The sequence below is a fragment of the Triticum dicoccoides genome, chromosome 7B (assembly GCF_002162155.2).
Source record: "Triticum dicoccoides isolate Atlit2015 ecotype Zavitan chromosome 7B, WEW_v2.0, whole genome shotgun sequence".
Taxonomy (NCBI): Eukaryota; Viridiplantae; Streptophyta; class Magnoliopsida; order Poales; family Poaceae; genus Triticum; species Triticum dicoccoides.
Window position 1 is genome coordinate 605,221,677 of NC_041393.1, and position 25,106 is coordinate 605,246,782.

Consider the following 25,106-nt stretch of genomic DNA (forward strand, 5'->3'; position numbering starts at 1 on the left):
CCGGTCAAAATTGATAATCCAATTATATTAGAGACCTCATTGAATATGGGCTCTTTAAACCTAGGGTGGAAGATGTTCCTGGACTCTTTGTCGAAATGGGCCTCCGATTGTTCCACGTTGATGACATTCTAGGATAGGTTGGGCCGTTGGCCCGGTGGCACGGCGTGGAGACCTTGAAGTTCAAAGTACAAACTGTTCAAACTTCAAAGGATTTGTCATCCAAAACGAAACACGAGCTAATCCAGAACCCATCGCCGTCCACGCTATCACGCAAGAATCCAGACGCCTTATCCTGACATTGCCAACAGCGAGAACAAGATGCTCGTCCACTAGTGTTCATTCCATGTCGACACAAAGCGGCCGAGATTCAGATTCTGCCGCACTCGCCTCGCCTTCTTAAGGCCGTCCATGCAAGCGAACCGAGCTCCAACCAAGAGCAAACACAAGACACAAGTGACAGCCACGGCACAATCATCAGGTCCTCCACCATGTCTCTCACGGTCTAGTTCGTTCGTTCTCGCCAACGCGATGGCGACGCCGGCCCGCCGGCCGTCGGCGCAGCAGCAGCCGCAGCCGCAGCCGCTGACGGTGGACTTCGAGGCGCTGAGCTACATCAGCAGGCTCGTGGAGGCGTTCCAGGCGTTCGACTCCGACAACGACGGCCTCGTCACGGCCCCCGAGCTCCGTGGCCTGCTGGCCTCCCTGGGCCTGGACAAGTCGGAGGCCGAGGCGCGGGACATGCTGGCGCGCGCCGACGCCGACCGTGACGGCCGGCTCTGCGTGGAGGAGTTCCTGGACGTGATGAACGCCGGCGAGCTCGGGCTGGGCGCGCTCGGCGCGCTGCTGCAGGCCGCCGTCCCGGCGCTGGAGTCCTTCGCGGGGCCCGATGGCGCGCTGGGCGCCGACGAGCTCGCCAGGGTGCTGGGGCTCATGGGCACCGCCAGCGCCGAGGACTGCGCGGAGATCATCGCGTGCATGGACGGGGACGGCGACGGCGCCATCAGCGTCGAGGAATTCAAGCTCATGGCTGACCTGCTCTAGGCTCCATCTACTTACGTAGTATTGAGCTAGCTAGAGGGCGTGCATATATGCAGTTATGTATTGTGATATCGATTAATAAGCATGAGCACGACAGGGGAGTTGTGGACTACTGCATCGGGATGGATACATGCAAGTTTGTCTTCTCTAATAAATTACAGATTCCTCTCGGCAGAGTGTTTGTCTATCCACAAGTGGCACGATCGATTTGAGGCTTTGCTAGTTATTACTAGATCATCGAAGGTGTAAATTAACAAGACCTGAGAAGTTTTCGAAAAAGATTGCAGAAGCAAAGGTAGTAGGCATTATCCTGTGGTTACATTTAACTAAATATCAAATTGAGAGGCAAGATATTCAAGTGAAAATAATAATAATCATATACTATTGTAACAGACTCCTTTGAAATGAATCATTGTAAATTTTCATGTGGGATATGTCTCATACAATCTCATAAACCAAAAGCTCGCTCTCGGCTTTATGCAAAATCACTATGCAATTAGACTCCTGAAATGCCAAGCATTCAAGACACACTTGTGGAAATTATAGGATGATAATATTATGTTGTATTGAACTGACCCTCGTAGGGGTATATATAGAAGTACAATAAGGAGAAAGACTTGGAGTACAATGCAAGATATTGTTTAAACCTATCTTATCTCTCATTTTGCTTATCTCTACACAATTATATTTCTAACATTTCTCCTCAGTCGTTGCGGGAGTGAAGCGGACGGTTGCGACTGAATTTGAAGTCTTGCTGTTTTGTCGTCTTCTCCGTTGTGCCATCATCAACTGCGTCTCTGATGGATCGGCAGTTAGGGCGGTGAGTGCGCCCCCTTCTGGTGAGTGCGTCCCCTTCTGGTGCCCATGTGAAAAATATGAAACCCTAGAATTATGTGTTGTATTGATCTGACCCTCGTAGGGGTATATATAGAGTACAACGTAGAAGAGGCTTGAAGTACAGGGCAAGATATTGTGTGTTTAAACTAAGTCTATCTCCATCTTCTTATCTCTAACTAATCACATTTATACTTCTAACATTCCCCCTTAGTCGTAGCGGGAGTGAAGCAGAAGATTACGACTGAATTTGAAGTCTTGCTCTTTTGTCGTCTTCTCTGCTGCGCTATCATCAACTGCGTCTTTGATGGGTCGACAGTTAGGGCGGTGACTGCGTCCCCTTCTGGTGCCTTCCTGCCTTCTCCTCTATTCCCTCCCGCAGTCACAGCGGGAGTGTCGTGGACGCAAGTGACGAGGCGGACGATGTTGACTGGAGTTGTTGCCGATGAGTTGATGTAGACGTAGCCATTAATGTCGAGGTAGCCGATCATGGTGATGTAGCCGTGGTCGAGGTAGTCGTGGTCGATGATGTGGTCGTCGTGGATGATGAAGCCGCTCAAAGCCGGAGGCGCAAAAAAATGCACTATGACGGAGCCGCAGACGTGGACGATGCACCTTGCGGATGTCAGAGGGTGCCGTCGGCGATGAGTCCACCGGTTTTGTCAAGACCGGAGGAAGCCCATCGAGCACACATCGGTTTTGCCAGAACCGTGCGGCTGTGTAGGGTCGTCACTGTAGTGACGCCGTGTCGATGCAGTCGTGGATGACGCGGTCGATGCCGTTGTCGTGACGCGGTCATTGCCGTCGTTGTGGTCGCGTCTTGCAGAAAATTCTGTCAGAGGACGCTAGGTGTTCATCTTGTGGACAAGGTGGCGGTGGTGTGTTGATGAAGATGTTGGTGAAGATGACATTGATGAAGACCTTAGCGATGAAGTGTCGGCGATAACGTTGCAGCGGCATGTCGACGATGATGCGTCGTTGGAAGGCGTCCCTCCGCGACGACAAAGTGATGTCGCGCCGTGCTGAAGAAGTATATTCGCTCATAGTCCGGCGTAGTCGTACAGGTTGATGTCGTTCGGCTCGGGGTCAATGCAGATGAAGATCGGTTACGTAGATGCATGTCGTTGTCTGGTTGATGCAGATGTAGATCAATAGCCCGGCGATGCAGAAGTGCTGATGTAGGTGCTTGTGACCCGTTGTTGAAGGCGAGGCGTCGAGTAGCTGAAGCCGAGTCGATGGATGCGCGTGGACAGGAGGTGTGCGGTTGCACGTTCCGCACACCCGGTCTTCATGCGCTCGCATGAGTCACACATCAGATGCATGCTTCTGGAGTCGACGAAGTTGGCGCCGGTGCGTGCCGGCCGGCTGGATCCATGTAAATTGCTTTGCTCGGCGTAGATCGATCAGTGCAGTTTGCCCGGTGCTTCATGTTGAAGATGGAGCCACCAGTTTGGTGCGCGAGACGTGGTCAATGCCATGTCTATATCGCGCGTGTGGAGTGTCTGAAGCATGTCACGGGCGTGCTGCCGGTACAGGAGAACTCGATGCAGACCTTATTGAAGCCTCATCTGAGTGCATGGACGTACCTGGGTCTGCTGGTTGCTTCGTGTTTCACCGGATGGATGCTGATGGAGCCCGGAGTTGTGGTTGGTTCGGTGGGTATCAGCCGGGCAGAGATCGGGATGGATCTGGCCAGCGCTCTGAATGTGCCGTGCAGCCACGCGTTTGCTGTCGATGTACATCCGATCGCAGGGAGCCGCACTGCGGCGTCAGGTCTACGTGATAATGCATCGGCTGATGGTCATATGACTCCATGCAGGCGATGCATGGGATCTGCTCCTGCCGAGAGATTGCGTGCGTGGGAGTATCACCCTCCCGTGATCAGGACGTACACGTCTTTGTTGGAGAAGATGGCTATGGCTGATTGGAGCGGCGCCGGCTGGCTTTGTGTCGATGTAGATCCACTCGAGGCGCACGACGATGGATCTCGCACTGATTATCACCGGATTTGAAGATCGTTGGGTTTATTTGGTGGCTAAGAAAAATCAATCTACTATGAAATGTGGAAATTGATCTACTCTAAGGAATTGATCTAAACCATGGAGCCGATCTTGATCAATCGGGTGCCGCGCCCCCGGGAAGAGGTGATTAATCTCCCCGAGGGCGGCATGCCGCGGAAGTCGTGGAAGGACCAAGGATCGAGCGACGTTGGTCTAATGGTTCTTATACCATGTGGAAATTATAGGATGATAATATTATGTTGTATTGAACTGTACAATAAGGAGAGAGACTAGGAGTACAATGCAAGATATTGTTTAAACCTATCTTATCTTTTATTGTGCTTATCTCTACACAATTATATTTCTAACAACACTATCAAAACATTTTACACGCTTTCATGTTTTGCATGTCGTACTACCAACACGTAACACGAGACCTTGGGTTGTTTATGTGGAACCACGGGGTGGATAGTAACAACAGCTTGCGGCTCCAGCACGTAAGTTGGCTGCAGCAGTGGGCCTACTACCGCTGCCCCCACAGGCCTCCATACTGCCCGTTCTTGGCGGTGTGGAGGCCGCCTTAACTGGTTCGTCCCATGGCCTCTTCATAGATGGCGCATGCTGGGGCCCTATAACACCTTTGGCATGATTTTCAAGGCGACTCGCGGCTGCATTAGACACGACAACTCCACTGGAACTGGATGACAAGGTTGATGGGGCTCCGAGATAAAGATCCCCGAAGGCCTGAGTATGACACACAAAAAGCGAGTGCCAGGCAGCAACCAATAACGACCCAACATCAGTGTATGGTTTCACGCTCACGATTGTTTGGACGGTGACCCCAATGGAAGGGTTCCACTACCATTTTCAGAGAAACCTCGTCCATAGGAACATGAGCCACAAAGAGCTTGCGAGAGCTTAACCCGGATCATGACATCACTCGGTTATTAAGGCAACAGGGATCACTCGGGTCTCTATAGATGTACATCGGGTGCTCCCGCCCTGCTAGCGGTTGAATATTTCTCTCCAGCCACGTTTCTAAGATTTGCATGCTTGTGAGCCCGGTTGTCGGTGTCAAAACCGACGGATCTCGGATAGGGGGTCCCGAACTGTGCGTCTAAGGCTAATGGTAACAGGAGGCTGGGGACACGATGTTTACCCAGGTTCGGGCCCTTTCGATGGAGGTAATATCCTGCTTCCTGCTTGATTGATCTTGATGATATGAGTATTAAAAGAGTTGATCTACCACGAGATCGTAGAGGCTAAACCCTATAAGCTAGCCTATGATTATGATTGTCCTTGTCCTACGGACTAAACCCTCTGATTTATATAGACACCGGAGGGGGCTAGGGTTACACAGAGTCGGTTACAGAGAAGGAGATCTACATATCCGAATCGCCAAGCTTGCCTTCCACGCCAACGAGAGTCCCATCCGGACACGGGACAAAGTCTTCAATCTTGTATCTTCATAGTCCAACAGTCCGGCCAAAGTATATAGTCCGGCTGTCCGAGGAACCCCTAATCCAGGACTCCCTCAGTAGCCCCCGAACCAGGCTTCAATGACGATGAGTCCGGCGCGCAAAAATTGTCTTCGGCATTGCAAGGCGGGTTCTTCTCCGAATCCAGAATACCTGTTATAGCGAGTAGTGTCCGGCTTTCCATTAATGTTGTACTCCTCGACTTCTATGCTTCAATAATGGTTATCTCCACGTGTCGAGTGAATACGAGAAGTCGGGGCATTTTTACATTTGCCACCCTGACCATGTAAGAAAACCGTCTATTTGAAGAGACGGGGATCCTCAGATCCAAATCATACCATCTTCCCCCCAGCAAGCATTCATCAAAGCGCGCCCGAAAGAAACCATACCATCATGGCCGGTCGTCGCAGCTCCTCCTCTCGCACCCTTAGCACTAAGCCAGGCGATTGGAAAAAGTGTTCTGTCCCCCATAGCCGTTTAGTAGAGTTGCAGACCCAGGGGTTTCTCCCGCCTGCATACATGGTCCCCGTCCGAGCCGGACTAGCCACCTATAATGGCGGGGAGCAAACAGAGAGCTTTCCCAACCTATCCAAGGGGGAGCGGGTATGTGATACGTCTCCAACGTATCTATAATTTTTGATTGCTCCATGCTACTTTATCTACTATTTTAGGCAATATTGGGCTTTATTATCCACTTTTATATTATTTTTGGGACTAACCTATTAACCGGAGGCCCAGCCCAGATTTGTTGTTTTATACCTATTTCAGTGTTTCGAGGAAAAGGAATATCAGACGGAGTCAAAACGGAATGAAATCAACTTGAGAAGTTATTTTTGGAAGGAAAGCCACCCGATGGACTTGGAGTGCACGTCAGGGAAGAAGGGAGGTGCCCACGAGCGCGCGCCCACCCCCCTGGGGCGCGCCCCCTGCCTCGTGCCCCCCCTTCGGTCCACCGACGTACTTCTTCCACCCATATATACCTACGTACCCTAAAACTTCCAGAACAGAAGATAGATCGGGAGTTCTGCCGCCGCAAGCCTCTGTAGCCACCAAAAACCTCTCGGAGCCCTTCCCGGCACCCTGCCGGAGGGGGGGATCCTTCACCGGTGGCCATCTTCATCATCCCGGCGCTATCCATGACGAGGAGGGAGTAGTTCACCCTCAGGGCTGAGGGTATGTACCAGTAGCTATGTGTTTGATCTCTCTCTCTCTCTCTCTCTCTCTCTCTCTCTCTCTCTGTCTGTCTGTCTCTCTCGTGTTCTCTATCGTGTTCCCTCTATGGCACGATCTTGATGTATCCCCAGCTTTGCTATTGTAGTTGGATCTTTTTATGTTTCTCCCCCTCTACTCTCTTGTGATGAATTGAGTTTCCCCTTTGAAGTTATCTTATCGGATTGAGTCTTTTATGAGAACACTTGATGTATGTCTTGTCATGCTTATCTGTGGTGACAATGGGATATCATGTGCCTCTTGATGTATGTTTTGGTGACCAACTTGCGGGTTCCGCCCATGAACCTATGCACAGGGGTTGGCACACGTTCTTGACTCTCCGGTAGAAACTTTGGGGCACTCTTTGAAGTACTTTGTTCTTGGTTGGATGAATCTGAGATTGTGTGATGCATATCGTATAATCATGCCCACGGATACTTGAGGTGACAATGGAGTATCTAGGTGACATTAGGGTTTTGGTTGATTTGTGTCTTAAGGTGTTATTCTAGTACGAACTCTTTTATAGATCGATCCGAAAGAATAACTTTGAGGTGGTTTCGTACCCTACCATAATCTCTATGTTTGTTCTCCACTATTAGTGGCTTTGGAGTGACTCTTTGTTGCATGTTGAGGGCTTGTTATATGATCTATCTATGTTATTATTGTTGAGAGAACTTGCACTAGTGAAAGTATGAACCCTAGGCCTTGTTTCCTATCATTGCAATACCGTTTATGCTCACTTTTACCACTTGTTACCTTGCTGTTTTTACAATTTCAGATTACAAATACCTTTATCTACCATCCATATTGCACTTGCATCACCATCTCTTCGCCGAACTAGTGAACCTATACAATTTACCATTGTATTGGGTGTGTTGGGGACACAAGAGACTCTTTGTTATTTGATTGCAGGGTTGTTTGAGAGAGACCATCTTCATCCTACGCCTCCTACGGATTGATAAACCTTAGATCATCAACTTGGGGGAAATTTGCTACTGTCCTACAAACCTGTGCACTTGCAGGCCCAACAACGTCTACAAGAAGAAGGTTGTGTAGTAGACATCAAGCTCTTTTCTGGCGCCGTTGCCGGGGAGGCTAGGTAAAGGGCACTCACTCACACCCCGTCAACTAAGCTCTTTTCTGGCACCATCGCCGGGGAGGTGAGTGCTTGAAGGTATATCTTTAGATCTTGCAATCGAATCTTTTTGTTTCTTGTTTTTATCACTAGTTTAGTTTATAAAAGAAAACTACAAAAAAATGGAATTGAGTTTGTCTGATACACTTCGTCTTTTTAATATCTTTCGTGAGTATGATGGTAAGGAAAATTGTGCTCAAGTGCTAGAAGAAGAAATCCATAGAATGTTTGTCACTAAATCTTTGAATGATGAGCATGCTTGCAATGTTGTTAGTATGAACTCTTTGAATATCCATAGTACTAATGATGATTGCACTAGTCATGATGAAAATATATCTTATGAGCATGTCAACTTTTGTGGAGTGCATGTTTGCATGAACACACCGAATAGAGAAGATATATATTGCAAGAGGCATAAGTATTTAGAAACTAAAAGGTTGCAAGAAAGTCTTGATTATTGTGCTGAAAAATTCAGTATTTTTTGCGCTCCTTGTGAACTTTGCAATGGACATGGTCATTTAAATCTCCAATGCAAATTGTTTCATGACCAAATCGTATCCAAAAATTGTGATAATTTGATTACCTTGAGCATCATAAACAGCTTAGTCTTCTTTTGGGGTATGAAGAAATGAAACGTATAACTGAGGGTATTCCAAAGTTTAATCTTGATAGATTTCTTGATTTTGATCTAGAGAAGATTTATTTGCATTGTGCGGTGAATTGCATTGAAAATACTTATATTGCCAATTACATAAAGAAAAGAAAGCAAATAGAAGAGGATGAGAATACTAATGCAAGGGAAGAGACTGCCCAACCTCCTCCTATTATTTCTTATGATGATTTAGGTAACGAGGAGGAGCTTTCTATTCAACCAATCCCATCAATAAAGAAGGTTGAACCCACACATAATGTGAGGAAGAAAAGGAAGAGAAGGGGCAACAAAGGTAAAAAGGTATCCCTCCCAAATGATGTTGCTCCTACTACTCATTGTGATGATGATAATTGCTATACTATTGGTGCTATCCATACTATTGATGATGATTATGCTTATGATATGAAAAGGCCCAAGCTTGGGGAAGATATGTTTGATGAGGATGAAATATTTGAGAATATATTTGCTGAAATTAATGATTGTCCCAAGCTTGGGGACGTTATTTTTAATGAATATGATATTTTTAGCATCCCAAGTTTTGATATGCAAAGTTGTTATGATGATAACATGCCTCCTACTTATGATGATTATATTGATGAAAGTGGGTTTGGAAGAGTGTCAACTTTAGGAAGTAGTGATCCCACTATTTTGGAGGATGTTGAATCTTATTGGGATGAATATGAAAGTGGATTTGGAAGAGTGTCAACTTTATTTAGTGATTCCACTATCTTGGAAGAGGTTTCAATCGATTATGATGAGAACGAAGTTGCTACTTATGATTATTATTGTGATGAAACTTATGCTATAAAAAGTAGTGATGATTATATTTATAAAACTTGTCATGATTATGATTACCCTTTTTCTGAACATTACTCTTTTAATGTGGAAACAATTTTTAGTGTTCAAGTCTCTTATGATACTCCTACTATTCCGAATGAGAAGAATTTTGTTTATGTGGAGAGTAGTAAATTTTGTATGCTAGTAGATCATGAAAAGAATGCTTTAGGTGCTGGTTGTATTGTTGAATTCATTCATGACGCTACTGAAAATTATTATGAGGGAGGAATATATGCTTGTAGGAATTGCAATAATGCCAAGTTTCCTCTCTATGTGCTTAAAATCTTGAAGTTATGATTGTTTTGCCTTCCTATGCTTGTTGATTATTGTTCCCATAAGTTGTTTGCTCACAAAATCCCTATGCATAGAAAGTGGGTTACGCTTAAATGTGCTAGTCATATTCTTCATGATGCTCCCGTTATGTTTCAATTCGTATCTTTTATGTGAGCATCATTGTCATCATCATGCCTAGCTAGAAAGGCATTAAAGAAAAGTGCTTGTTGGGAGACAACCCAATATTTACCCTTACTGTTTTTGGGTGTCCACATGATTATGCTACTATAGTAATCATGTTTTATAGCTTTTATTTCAATAAAGTGCCAAGTAGAACCTTTGGGGAGACTTGGGTGAAGTTTATATGATCTTGCTGTAGAAAACAGAAACTTTTGCGCTCACGAGAATGGCTGCCATTTTTTACTGGAGAGTGCTTTTAGGTTGATTGTTTTTGCAGATGATTAATAGACAAATTCCTCAGGTCCAGCAATTTCTTTCAGAATTTTTGGGATTCCATAAGTATACGTTTGATACATATTACTACAGACTGTTCTGTTTTTGACAGATTCTGTTTTCATTGTGTTGTTTGCTTATTTTGATGCATTTATGGCTAGTATTAAGTGGTATGAACCATAGAGATGTTAGAATACAGTAGATATTACACCAATATTAATTTAGAATGAGTTCATTACAGTACCTAAGTGGTGGTTTTATTTTCTTATACTAACGGAGCTTACGAGTTTTGTTTTAAGTTTTGTGTTGTGAAGTTTTCAAGTTTTGGGTAAAGATTCGATGGACTATGGAATAAGGAGTGGCAAGAGCCTAAGCTTGGGGATGCCCAAGGCACCCCAAGGTAATATTCAAGGACAACCAAGAGCCTAAGCTTGGGGATGCCCCGGATGGCATCCCCTCTTTCGTCTTCGTTCATCGGTAACTTTACTTGGAGCTATATTTTTATTCGCCACATGATATGTGTTTTGCTTGGAGCGTCATTTTATTTTGCTAGTTTTTGCTTTCTGTTAGTTAGAATAATGTTTTGCATCTTTAGTTTCAATAAAAAAAGTCAAGAATAGCCTTTGCGTGCTTATTCTGCTAGTATATATGTTGCTGTTTGAAAATAGAAAGTTTACCGCTGTTGCAAAAATTCCCTAGAAAAGTAAGAGAATGGTATAACATTGAATTTTTTGCATATTAAGCTCTGATAAATTTATTACAGTGGGAATTTTAGTTCATAATTTTTGGAGTCAGGGAAGTATTGATACTCTTGCATTCTTTACAGACTGTACTGTTTTGGCAGATTGCTGTTATGGTTGCATTGTTTGCATATGTTTGCTTGTTTAATGATTCTATTTGAGGATAAGAGTATTAAATATACAGAGGCATTTAGTATGCAATGTTGAATAATAATTTTAGTGATTTGTTACAGTAGAAAATGATAAGGTTTTGCATTGATTTATACTAACCTATCTCACGAGTTCTTGTTGAGTTTGTTGTGAATGAAGCTTTTGATAAAAAGAGAAACCATGATAAGAGAGGAATTAAGGAGACACAAAAGTTCAAGCTTGGGGATGCCCAAGGCACCCCAAGATAATATTTCAAGAAGTCTCAAGCATCTAAGCTTGGGTATGCCCCGGTAGGCATCCCACCTTTCTTCTTCAACAACTATCGGTTAGTATCGGTTGAGCCTAAGTTTTTGCTTCTTCACATGAGTTGTGCTATTCTTGCAATGTCATTTTATTTTGTTTTTCTTGCTGCTTGAATACAATACCAAGATCTAAAATTCTTAAGTGAGAGAGAGTCTTCGCATAGTTGCATAATTATTCGACTACTCATTGATCTTCACTTATATCTTCCAGAGTAGTTTGTCATTTGCTCTAGTACTTCACTTATATCTTTTAGAGCACAATGGTGGTTTTATTTTGAAGAAACATATGAACTCTCATGCTTCACTTATATTATTTTGAGAGTCTTTAATAGCATGGTAACTTACTTAACATTAATATACTTGGTATTCAAGATATGTGAAACTTTCTTTTGAGTGCGTTGAATACTAAGATAAGTTTGATGCTTGATAATTGTTTTGAGATATGGAGGTGATAATATCAAAGTGATGCTAGTTGGGTGATTATGAATTTAAAGAATGCTTGTGTTGAAGTTTGTGATTCCCGTAGCATGCACGTATGGTGAACCGTTATGTGATGAAGTCGGAGCATGATTTATTTATTGATTGTCTTCCTTATGAGTGGCGGTCGGGGACGAGCGATGGTCTTTTCCTACCAATCTATCCCCCTAGGAGCATGCATGTAATACTTTGCTTTGATAACTTGTAGATTTTTGCAATAAGTATATGAGTTCTTTAGGACTAATGTTGAGTCCATGGATTATACGCACCCTTCTTCCTTCCACCATTGCTAGCCTCTCTTGTGCCGCGCAACTTTCGCCGGTACCATACACCCACCATATACCTTCCTCAAAACAGCCACCATACCTACCTATTATGGCATTTCCATAGCCATTCCGAGATATATTGCCATGCAACTTTCCGTCGTTCATAATTCTTTCATACATGTCACTCTTGATTCATTGCATATCCCGGTGCACCGCCGGAGGCATTCATATAGAGTCATATTTTATTCTAAGTACCGAGTTGTAATTGTTGAGTTGTAAGAAAAATAAAAGTGTGATGATCATCATTAGAGCATTGTCCCAGTGAGGAAAGGATGATGGAGACTATGATTCCCCCATAAGTCGGGATGAGACTCCGGACAAAAAAAGGGGCCAAAAAAAAGAGAAAAGGCCCAAAAGAAAAACAAAAAACAAAAAAATGAGAGAAAAAGAGAGAAGGGACAATGCTACTATCCTTTTACCACACTTGTGCTTCAAAGTAGCACCATGATCTTCATAATAGAGAGTCTCATATGTTGTCACTTTCATATACTAGTGGGAATTTTTCATTATAAAACTTGGCTTGTATATTCCAATGATGGGCTTCCTCAAAAGTGCCCTAGGTCTTCATGAGCAAGCAAGTTGGATGCACACCCACTTAGTTTCTTTTGTTGAGCTTTCATATATTTATAGCTCTAGTGCATCCGTTGCATGGCAATCCCTACTCACTCACATTGATATCTATTATTGGGCATCTCCATAGCCCGTTGATACGCCTAGTTGATGTGAGACTATCTTCTCCTTTTTTGTCTTCTCCACAACCACCATTCTATTCCACATATAGTGCTATGTCCATGGCTCACGCTCATGTATTGCATGAAAGTTGAAAGAGTTTGAGATTATTAAAGTACGAAACAATTGCTTGGCTTGTCATCGGGGTTGTGCATGATTAAATACTTTGTGTGATGAAGATAGAGCAACAGCCAGACTATATGATTTTGTAGGGATAACTTTCTTTAGCCATGTTATTTTGAGAAGACATGATTACTTTGATTAGTATGCTTGAAGTATTATTAGTTTTATGTCAATATGAACTTTTGTCTTGAATCTTTCGGATCTGAATATTCATACCACAATTAAGAAGATTTACATTGAAATTATGCCAAAGTAGCACTCTGCCTCAAAAATTCTTTTTTATCATTTACCTACTCGAGGACGAGTAGGAATTAAGCTTGGGGATGCTTGATACGTCTCCAACGTATCTATAATTTTTGATTGCTCCATGCTACTTTATCTACTGTTTTAGGCAATATTGGGCTTTATTATCCACTTTTATATTATTTTTGGGACTAACCTATTAACTGGAGGCCCAGCCCAGATTTGCTGTTTTATGCCTATTTCAGTGTTTCGAGGAAAAGGAATATCAGACGGAGTCAAAACGGAACGAAATCAACTAGAGAAGTTATTTTTGGAAGGAAAGCCACCCGATGGGCTTGGAGTGCACGTCAGGGAAGAAGGGAGGTGCTCACGAGGGTGGGGGGCGCGCCCCCTGCCTCGTGGCCCCCCCTTCGGTCCACCGACGTACTTCTTTCACCCATATATACCTACGTACCCTAAAACTTCCAGAACAGAAGATAGATCGGGAGTTCCATCGCCGCAAGCCTCTGTAGCCACCAAAAACCTCTCGGGAGCCCTTCCCGGCACCCTGTCGAAGGGGGGGATCCTTCACCGGTGGCCATCTTCATCATCCCGGCGCTATCCATGACGAGGAGGGAGTAGTTCACCCTCGGGGCTGAGGGTATGTACCAGTAGCTATGTGTTTGATCTCTCTCTCTCTCTCGTGTTCTCTCTCGTGTTCCCTCTATGGCACGATCTTGATGTATCCCGAGCTTTGCTATTGTAGTTGGATCTTATGATGTTTCTCCCCCTCTACTCTCTTGTGATGAATTGAGTTTCCCCTTTGAAGTTATCTTATCGGATTGAGTCTTTTATGAGAACACTTGATGTATGTCTTGCCGTGCTTACCTGTGGTGACAATGGGATATCTTGTGCCTCTTGACGTATGTTTTGGTGACCAACTTGCGGGTTCCGCCCATGAACCTATGCATAGGGGTTGGCACACGTTCTTGACTCTCCGGTAGAAACTTTGGGGTACTCTTTGAAGTACTTTGTGTTGGTTGGATGAATCTGAGATTGTGTGATGCATATCGTATAATCATGCCCATAGATACTTGAGGTGACAATGGAGTATCTAGGTGACATTAGGGTTTTGGTTGATTTGTGTCTTAAGGTGTTATTCTAGTACGAACTCTTTTATAGATCGATCCGAAAGAATAACTTTCAGGTGGTTTCGTACCCTACCATAATCTCTATGTTTGTTCTCCGCTATTAGTGGCTTTGGAGTGACTCTTTGTTGCATGTTGAGGGCTTTTATATGATCTATCTATGTTATTATTGTTGAGAGAACTTGCACTAGTGAAAGTATGAACCCTAGGCCTTGTTTCCTATCATCGCAATACCGTTTACGCTCACTTTTACCACTTGTTACCTTGCTGTTTTTACAATTTCAGATTACAAATACCTTTATCTACCATCCATATTGCACTTGTATCACCATCTCTTCGCTGAACTAGTGCACCTATACAATTTACCATTGTATTGGGTGTGTTGGGGACACAAGAGACTCTTTGTTATTTGGTTGCAGGGTTGTTTGACAGAGACCATCTTCATCCTACGCCTCCTACGGATTGATAAACCTTAGGTCATCCACTTGAGGGAAATTTGCTACTGTCCTACAAACCTGTGCACTTGCAGGCCCAACAACGTCTACAAGAAGAAGGTTGTGTAGTAGACATCAGTATGCCTTGTCCCTTATTTGCTGAGGGGACTCGGGTTTCCAATCCACCCATTCCTCTGCGGGCTCCTGGAGTTCTATGGCCTCCAGCTGCATAATTTCACCCCGGCCTCCGTACTGCACATTGCAGGTTATGTTGCCCTTTGCGAGCTATTTTTGGGCTGCGAGGCTCATTTCGAGCTATGGAAGAGGCTATTCTGCCTTGTTCCCCGTAATCAGGAGGGATAAATATATCAAGTGGGCGGAGTCGAAATATGGCGCGTCGCCGAGACCGGATACTTGTCCGGCACTCCAAAGAAGGCGTCCGAAGACTGGCCCTCGGAGTGGTTTTATGTAGTGGACGTTCCCCTTCCGGACCCAATTTGGACGGGCCTTCCTGAGTTCACTAATGCTCCACTGAAGAAACGCCAAAGCTGGCGCCCCCGGACCCCTCAGGAGGAAGATAATAGAGAGGTCCTTTACCTGATGGGCAGGATAAAAACACTGGCCAGATCAGGATTGACAATAATCGAAGTTATGTCAATATACATAATGCGGGGGGTGCAGCCACTTCAATATCGGGGGAAACCCATGTGGCGCTTCAATGGAGAAGACGATGCTACCCGCTGCGGTCGTAAAGGTCCAGACTCCGCCGCCGCTCTGGCGAGGATATTGTCCGATTTGTACAAAGGAGAAGAAGAGGAGTTCCTCTGTATTAGGCCACGGGATGGATTTTCCATGTACAACCCCCCAAGCTAGGTGAGCTGTCATCCTTTACTCAACTCCATTCATTCCCGCACTCTTTATCATAAATACTCACCCTGCCAATTCCTAGCAGGAACTGCAAAAGGCCGTGAGGGAGATTCACAGCCCCTCTCCACAGCCAGAGGACCCTGACCGGGCCCTCGACCTCGGACTTGAAGAAGATCCAGACATATCTGTGGAGCTTGTCGAAGGGACATTTTACCAGGCAAGCCGTGACGGCACCTTGGTGGCCATCATCGCCGACTATCCTGGACTGCTCCCTGTGTCGAATGTAAGTAAAACCGAAATCCTAACTTCTGAGAAGGATTCCTTCTTTATGCCTTACCTTATGCACACATATTGTACTTTATAGAAACGACTACTGGGACGCCGCGCCGAGCCCACGGGGGCTCATTAGCAAAGGGCACCCAGGGCAGGCAGGCTTAAGAGGAAGGCGGTTAGGATTGAGACGCCGTCACAGAGGTATAATTTAAAACTTGCTCCGTGATTATCGTCTTTGAAATGTAATAGCGTCCATTGTGTCCTGGCAGAAAGAGTAGTCGCTGGACTATGTCCGGAGACCCTGCCAACCACGCCTCCGCCAGCCGGATACCAGAGCCGGCCTCAAGGGCGGAGGCTAACGTGGGGACAACTCTGAATCATCCCCTACAGGAGATGCAGATAGAATCTCCGCTACGAATTCCGAAGTGGAGAGTGCCATGAATCACCGGCGCCCACAGGCCGTACTCTGAGATGCTATTTTCTTCGAAGAGGCGTTTAATGCCTTCAACTCAGGAGATGCATACATCCGAGCTGCTCAAGATGGACTCGCCAGAGCCACGGACCAGTATGTAAAGGATATACGGGTAAGGAAATTTGATAAGTATGTATATCAGTAGCCCTTGAGACTTGAAACAGTTGGCACAACTGATTTAAGGATCATTGTATGCACAGGTTCTTGCAGAGAAGAATACCCATTTATCTCAAGAGCTAGAGGAATGCAAAGTCCAGCTAAGGGCCTCCGTTGCCGAAATAGAGAAATCCAAGAAGGCCTCATCCGGTAATACTTGTCTTGGTCAAATAGAATGTCAGTATGTACACCAGTTAATATTCGGCATGCTTTATAAATCTAACAATAGATTCTGCAGACAATCCCGGAGAGAATCCGGAGATCGTACGAGAGGATGAGCTGCAAGCTCGAAGACAGCTAAAGGCTGGCAAGTGTGTGCTTACACAAGTTAGACGGGAGAAAAACAATCTCCAAGATGCCAATATCCGGTTGGGCGTCGAATTAGCAGATGTTCGGGCCCAGCTTGTAGACTCCGTGAAGGAGAATAGGAGGCTTCGACGCGGCATTTATGGTAAGTACTTAAACAAACCGTTGGACAGTTTGGCGAAGGAATGAGTTAACAGAGTTATGTCTATAGGTATGCTGACAGGCTGTCCTGAAGAGGAAATGCCCGGATCCGCAGGCGATCTTCTGCAAGAGATTTCACAACTGCACGAACGAGTTCGGTAGGTGATGCAGGGTATTGCCCAGGCCTTGTGTCCATCCGCGTCCCTGCCAGGAGGCATGGGGGAGCTTGTGGAGATGCTCAAGGGAGCACGGCGGCGCTTCCGATGATGGAAGATATAGGCCTGCCGACAAGGTGCAAGGGAAGCCTGGGCCATGGTGAAGATGCGATGCGCCAAGGCTGACCCGAACCATATGGCCGAGGTCGGACCTGTAGGGATAGATGGGAAAGAGATCCCCGTAAGTCTGGTATATGACCAAGTAGGATTAGCCGCAAAGTATTCCCAACATGATTGTAGGCTAGAAAGCCTGTTGGATGGTATAGAGGAAGAATTTAGCCAGTCCAACTGACTATGTACTTCAGTGGATGTATGTAGTCCCTAGCCAGATTGTAAATCATTTGTCTTGGCGGACCTTTTCGCTTCAGCCTCCGGACCCGACAGTCTGAAGTGTATCCGAATACCCGCTCAGTTATGTAAAACCGGGGTACGCGTGGAAACCAGGCGTAGGGGTCATAAGTGCTTGAACAGACAAGTACCCAACTAGTTATGTTATATTACATGGATAGTAAGAAACATCTTCCAGAGAGAATAGTTCCGTTAAAGGTTCCTTTCCCTGGGTACGCATGCATTAATGTGCATGTACGAACTGCGAACAGAAACGCAGGATGCAAAACATCTGGGATTTATGTTGTAATAGATACAAAACATCTTTTGTTCACCGACCGAATATTCCCTTAAGAATGCTAGTTTTCGGCTTCACCCAGTCTGAGGTACACATCCGACTGACCAGGCAGTAACAATCGCAGAGGTGCTCCCCTTATGCCCTAGCCGAATTAACGGGAACATAGGGCATAAACACAAGAGCCAGGCAACCCAGCTTGGCCAAAACGTAAGTCATATCGATGCATATAATGGTGAAAAAAGGGCACATATGGAGAAGTTACACATGTGCACTGGGCATGGAGCCCGGAAAATAGTTATATTAAGCTTCTATATAAGAAGCCCCCAGGTATAAGTGGCGCGCATGGCGCGTCAAAATTGTGTAAACGTGTCACACTTTAAGCCTTTTAGAGCTATATAAAAAAGAAAGAAGAAAAAAGAGAGAGGATATAATATAAAAGGGGCGAAGGTAAGGAGACAAACACAGAGTCCGGCGCTTAGGCGTAGAATCTTTGGAGTCTGGCCGCATTCCATGGGTTCGGCTCTAATCGATTATCCGATGCATCACGCAGGCGGTACGCTCCTTCAGTGAGAACTTTATCAATGATGAAGGGACCCTCCCACTTGGGCTTGAGCTTGTCCTTTTTCTTCGATGGTAAGCATAGAACGAGTTCGCCAATATTGTAAGTTTTGGCCCGCACTTCTCTGCTTTGATACATTCGGGCCTGCTGCTGATAGAATGCAGAACGGGCTTTTGCTACATCGCGCTCCTCCTCCTGGGCATCTAGATTGTCCTGTCGATCGAGCTCGGCTTCTCTCTATTCATACATGCGCACTCGAGGTGAGTCATGAATAATATCGCAGGGCAATACCGCCTTTACGCCATACACCATAAAGAATGGTGTGTATCCGGTAGTGCGATTCGGTATGGTCCGCAGCCCCCATAGTACGGAGTCGAGCTCCTCGACCTAGTGCGTATCTGATTCCTTCACGGATCGCACTAGTCTGGGTTTGATGCCGCTCATGATAAGACCATTTGCATGTTCGACTTGACCGTTTGTTTGGGGGTGATAGACAGAGGCGTAATCGAGCTTAATGCCCATATTTCCGCACCAAGTTTTCACCTCATCGGCTATGAAGTTTGAGCCATTGTCAGTGATGATGCTGTGGGGGACACCGTAACAGTGCACAACCCCTGATATGAAGTCTATCACTGGTCCGGATTCAGCGATTTAACTGGTTTGGCTTCTATACATTTGGTGAACTTGTCCACCATGACCAATAAGTATTTTTTTTCTTATGGCTTCCCCCTTTAAGGGGTCCGACCATATCAAGCCCCCAGACTGTGAAGGGCCAAGTTATGAGGATTGTTTGGAGAGCGGTAGGGGGCATATGGCTCTGATTGGCGAAAAGCTAGCAACCGACGCGATGTTGGACGAGACCCTGTGCGTCTGCTCGGGCTGTCGGCCAGTAAAAACCTGCACGGAAGGGCTTGCTTACAAGAGCCCGAGATGCGGCATGATGGCCGCCGAGTCCGGTGTGGATTTCAGCCAAGAGCTGCCGCCCTTCCTTCTCAGAGATGCATCTTTGGAGCACTCCGGTGGCGCTTTTCTTATAAAGCTCTCCCTCGTGGACTTTATAGGCTTTAGAGTGCCGCACAATGCAACGTGCTTCATTTTGGTCCTTAGGGAGTTCTTGCCTATTTAGGTAGGCTAAGAAGGGTTCAGTCCACGGGGCGATGACAGCCATGATTACGTGGGCTGAAGGTGTTATTTTGGTGGCGGAGCCTCCGATTATGTCAGTGTGCTCGGTATCTGGGGTTGTGGTCGGATCCGGACTAGTATTGCCGGTTTCCCCTTGCCACACCACAGATGGCTTGAATAACCTTTCCAAGAAAATATTAGGTGGAACGGGGTCGTGCTTGGCGCTGATGCGGGCGAGGATATCTGCCGTTTGATTGTTTTCTTGGACCACATGATGGAACTCGAGCCCCTTGAACCGAGCTGACATCTTGAGGACGGCATTATGGTAGGCCGCCATTTTCGGATCCTTGGCATCAAAGTCTCCATTTATCTGAGATATTGCGAGGTTCGAATCCCCACGCACTTCTAGGCGTTGGATGCCCATGGAGACTGCCATCCGAAGACCATGCAACAGAGCCTCATATTCGGCTGCATTGTTGGAGTCTGTGTATAATATTTGGAGTACATACTGAACCGTGTCTCCGGTGGGGGATGTCAGGACAACACCTGCTCCCAATCCGGCCAGCATTTTGGAGCCGTCGAAGTGCATGATCCAATTGGAGTATGCGCCGTACTCTTTAGGGAGTTCGGCCTCTGTCCATTCGGCAACAAAGTCAGCCAGTACTTGTGACTTAATGGCTCGTCGTGGTTTGTATGTTATGTCGAACGGAAGGAGCTCGATAGCCCATTTATCAATCCGGCCTGTGGTGTCGCGGTTATTGATTATGCCATTGAGTGGTACTTCGGAGGCCACCGTGATCGAACACTCTTGAAAGTAGTGTCGTAGTTTCCGGGATGCCATGAAGACCGTGTATGCTATCTTTTGATTGTGTGGGTACCGGGACTTGCATGGAGTGAGGACAGTGGACACGTAGTATACCGGCTTTTGAAGTGGGAACTTATGTCCGCCCGTTTCTTGTTCGACGACGAGCACTGCACTTACAACCTGGTGTGTTACAGCTATGTATAACAGCATGGGTTCGCTAGTATTTGGCGCGGCCAGGATTGGATTGCTGGCCAAGAGGGCCTTTATTTCTTCCAGTCCGGCCGTGGCCGCATCCATCCACTTGAAGTGTTCGGTGCATCAAATAAGGCGATAAAGAGGCAGTGCCTTTTCTCCCAATCGAGAGATAAAGCGGCTTAGGGAAGCCACACATCCAGTTAATTTCTGGATTTGCTTGAGGTCTGTTGGGGTAGCCAACTGTGACAGAGCTCGGATTTTTGCCGGATTTGCTTCAATTCCTCTATTGGAAATGATGAAGCCTAGCAACTTTCTGGCGGGTACGCAAAAAACACATTTTTTGGGTTGAGCTTGATGTCATATGTTCAGAGGTTGTCGAGTCGTCTATTAAAGATTCAACGTGTCTTGTTTTGATGACCACGTCGTCCACGTATGCCTCCACTGTTTTGCCGATTTGTTTCTCCAGGCATGGCTGAATCATGCGTTGATAGGTTGCGCCGGCATTTTTGAGCCCGAAAGGCATGGTGTTGAAACAGAAGGGGTCATATGGTGTGATGAATGCTGGCTTGGTCGGACTCCGCCATCTTTATTTGATGGTATCCAGAATATGCGTCGAGGAAACACAATGAGTCGTGTCCTGCGGTAGCGTTGATGATTTGATCAATGCGGGGGAGGGGGAAGGGATCCTTGGGGCAAGCCTTACTGAGGTCCTTGAAATCGACACGTAGGCGCCAGGATTTGTCCTTCTTTGGTACCATCACCAGGTTTGCTAGCCAATTCGGATGTTTTATATCTCTGATGAATCCGGCCTCGAGTAACTTGGCTAGCTCTTCTCCCATGGCTTGTCGTTTAGGTTCTGAGAAGCGCCGAAGAGTCTTCTTGCCGGCTTGTATCCCTTCAGTATGTTTAGGTTATGTTCGGCCAGGCTCCATGGGATGCCTGGCATGTCTAAAGGATGCCAGGCGAAGATGTCCCAATTCTCGCGCAGGAACTCTCGCAATGCGGCGTCTGTTGTGGGGTTCAACTGTGCCCCAATGGATGTTGTTTTTGTAGGGTCCGTTGGGTGGACCTAGAATTTGACTATTTCGTCCGCTGGTTTGAAAGAGGTGGACTTGGGTCATTTGTCGAGTATCACATCGTCCCTGTCCACTTTGGAGCGCAGTGTGGTTAGTTCTTCAGCCGCTAGGGCTTCGGATAGTGCCTCAAGGGCCAGTGCGGCGGTTTTATTTTCGGCGCGGAGTGCTACGCCCGGATCACTAGCTAGAGTGATGATTCCGTTGGGCCCGGGTATTTTGAGCTTGATGTATCCGTAATGGGGTATAGCTTGGAACCTCGTGAATGTGTCCCTCCCTAAAAGGGTGTGGTATCCGCTACTAAACGGGGCCACTTGGAATGTGATTTCTTCGGACCTATAATTCTCCGGCGTGCCGAATACCACATCTAGTGTGATTTTTCCTGCGCATCATGCCTCCCGACTAGGGATGATTCCCCTGAAGGTCGTGCTTCTTTGCTCAATGCGGCTCTTGTCTATTTCCATATTGTTGAGGGTCTCCTCGTAGATGAGGTTTAACCCAATGCCACCGTCCATGAGCACTTTAGTAAGCCGGAAGCCGTCCACAATTGGACCAAGGACCAAAGCGGCCGGTGCCCGAACTGTTCGGAATTGAGGTTCGTCACTGGCATTGAAAGTTATAGCCATGTCGTTCCATGGATTTGGTGCTGCAACGTGGCAGACTTTGGTGAGGTTGCGGAGTGCTCGCTTGCGCCTATTATTTGAGGCGAAAGTCTTGAAGACTGTCAGTACCATATTGTTATCTTCGGCGGGATGTTGCTCTGCGGTATGGTTGATGAGGAGATCCTCGCCGCTCTTTGCTACCTGCCGGAGTATCCAACATGCTCTAAGGCTATGTGTTGGTATGGTATCCGGTGTGCTGTGAATTTTGCATGGCCCATTGAGCCATTCCTCCAATACGGATCCACACCATGCAGCGGGCCTTGTTTTTTTGGTAATTGAATTGGGTGACTTGCGAGAGTTTACCCTTTTAGTTCAGATGAAGGGTTTAGCGAGAGCCGGAGGATCCCAGAATTTTGTTTGTGCTTTCCAAGCGCTTTCCATCACACAGTACTTCTGTACTATGGCCGCCAAGTCAGCAAAGTGTAATATGTCACGGCGACTTATGGCGTTGAGGATTCCCTTGTCCGTGCAATTTTTGCAAAAGAATGAGATTGCGTCTTCCTCACGATAGTCCTTAACCTTGTTCATTACAAGGAGGAATCTGACCCAGAAGTGATGTACTGTCTCTTGGGGCTCTTGTATGATGTGGGAAAGATTGCTTGTATCTAGGTGGGTGGGTAGATTTAAGTCCAAACCCTGGCCCGATCTGAAACCCAGGGGCAGAGAAGCTTCCGAGCTTGGCAGCTCAGGCTCCGGGATGTTGCCCAATTTTTCTGGCCCGCTGTCTGATTCAAAGTTCAGAGCCTGGGGCATGTCCTCCCGTAGACGGGTATCCGGCTCGGAGAGCTCGGGAATCCGGACATAGTTCGTCCTCAGAATAGAGGATGAATCAGCGCATTGCTCTTCCACTACCGCTATCTGATGAGTGGCCGGTGGAGAATTAATCTCCCTTTGGTCGGGTTTAAGCCCAATCCGATCATAGTCCGTAGCCACCCCTAGAGCGGCGATGCGATCCAAGAGCTCATTCAGGGAGGAGAGCTCCATTGGATCCATCTGCTCGGCAAGTTCCGAGTTGACGTGGAGGCTTATTTTGATGACTTGAGAAGTCATCGTCGGCGCGACGGCCGATTGGGCGGTCATGACGAAGCCGCCTAGTCGGAGAGTTTGGCCTAGAGCCAGGGCTCCCCCAGAGATGATGTTGTCAGAGGTGATGTTGTCCTTGACAACAAGGCGAGCCATCAAGCCTTACAGCAACGACACAGTGGAACTCTCAATGAAAGCACAAATGTCGGTGTCAAAACCGGCGAATCTTGGATAGGGGGTCCCGAACTGTGCGTCTAAGGCTAATGGTAACAGGAGGCTGGGGACACGATGTTTACCCAGGTTCGGGCCCTCTCGATGCAGGTAATACCCTACTTCCTGCTTGATTGATCTTGATGATATGAGTATTACAAGAGTTGATCTACCATGAGATCGTAGAGACTAGACCCTAGAAGCTAGCCTATGATTATGATTGTCCTTGTCCTACGGACTAAACCCTCCAGTTTATATAGACACAGGAGGGGGCTAGGGTTACGCAGAGTCGGTTATAGAGAAGGAGATCTACATATCCGAATCACCAAGCTTGCCTTCCACGCCAAGGAGAGTCCCATCCGGACACGGGATGAAGTCTTCAATCTTGTATCTTCATAGTCCAACAGTCCAGACAAAGTATATAGTCCGGCTGTCCGAGGACCCCCTAATCCAGGACTCCCTCGCCGGTGTTCGTGAGCTGAAAGACGACATGTACTAGCTGGGCGTATTCCATGGAGAGGTCGGTCATCGAGCTCCAAGACTGGAGCTCTTGGGGCTCATTCTTGAAGAGTGGCAAACTAGGTCTCTTTATGTACTTTGGGAGGTCCACGGTGTAAAACTAGTCATGTTGCCATGACTTTGTGATTTTCGGCACGGGAAGCTGAAAGTATCCTGAATCCTGACGAGGTCTGTCGTGGTTTTGTCACGACAGATGTCCTAGTGTGAGAACTTAATCGTGAGTCCATCGCAACCGTGCGGTTAGCTTGTCGGGGTTGATCGGAATCGAGAGATGTGGATTTACCCAGGTTCGGCCCCTCATGATCGAGGTAATAGCCTACCTCCTGCTTGTTGCTTATATCTTTGGGATCAATTACAAGGGAACGGATTCGCTTGACCTAGCTATTGATTGAGTGTAACTTAGTCTATCTACCTCAGGGAATCGCCTTTATATACAGGTCGAGGCCCTAGGCTTATAAGAGTCCGGGTCGTATTATGACCTGTGACCTACACTAGTAGAAAAAGGGTCAAACGTGAAGCACATTAGTGCCGGTTTGTATTAGAGTCGGCACAAATGTATACATTAGTGCCGGTTCCAACGGCTAGCCGGGCCGCTCTCATTAGTACCGGTTCGTGGCTAACCTTTAGCACCGGTTTGTGCCACGAACCGGTACTAATGAGGGTGGTGGCAGGATGTTGTCAGTCTGGGCCCCCTCCTGCACCTTTAGTACCGGTTCGTGCCACGAACCGGTACTATAGGTCCTCCTGCATATAAACCCTTCGTCCAGCTCGCTCTGTTCTTCCCCCTTTCCCCTCTCCTCTCCTCGCTGTTCTTCCTCTTCTCCCCTCGAGCTCATCACACATTTTGCCCAAAATTTGTCAAGATTTGAAGGCCCCCATCCATTCAAGTGATCACAAAGGTTAGCAACTTTGTCCTTTCATCTCTCATTGCTCGATTAGCTCTTGTAATGCTTTATATAGTTATTAATTTGTGAGTTTAGTAATTTGGGAGGAAATATATATATGTGCTAGTATTCGATTTATATGCAATTTGAGTTCAAAATAACACTTAGTTTGCATATGTAGGTGTGGTTTACTTAGTGCCTTCTAAATCTCCGCCGTAACCACCGTCGATCGCCCGCACCGTCCCGTCGCCGGCACCACCTTGTGGTGAGCCTCTTGTTCATGAAATTTTATATAAAAAATTGATGTTTGTGTGATTTGGATATATAGTTACTCGTATAATAATTATCTTACCCGTACGTTGTTTGTTATACATAGTGCCATGGTTTTGATATCCGTCCCCGTCGGCCCTCGTCCTTGTTATGATTCGGATGTGGTATA

General features: G+C 46.4%; 1 protein-coding gene across 1 annotated transcript; it reads left to right on the plus strand.

Moving 5' to 3' along the window:
• Positions 1 to 425: 425 nt before the first annotated feature.
• LOC119341049 (probable calcium-binding protein CML29) lies at positions 426 to 1,214 on the plus strand. Its single transcript, XM_037612946.1, has one exon. It carries the CDS (start codon positions 529 to 531, stop codon positions 1,039 to 1,041), a length of 513 nt encoding a protein of 170 aa, XP_037468843.1. The 5' UTR covers positions 426 to 528; the 3' UTR covers positions 1,042 to 1,214.
• The last annotated feature ends 23,892 nt before the right edge of the window (positions 1,215 to 25,106 follow it).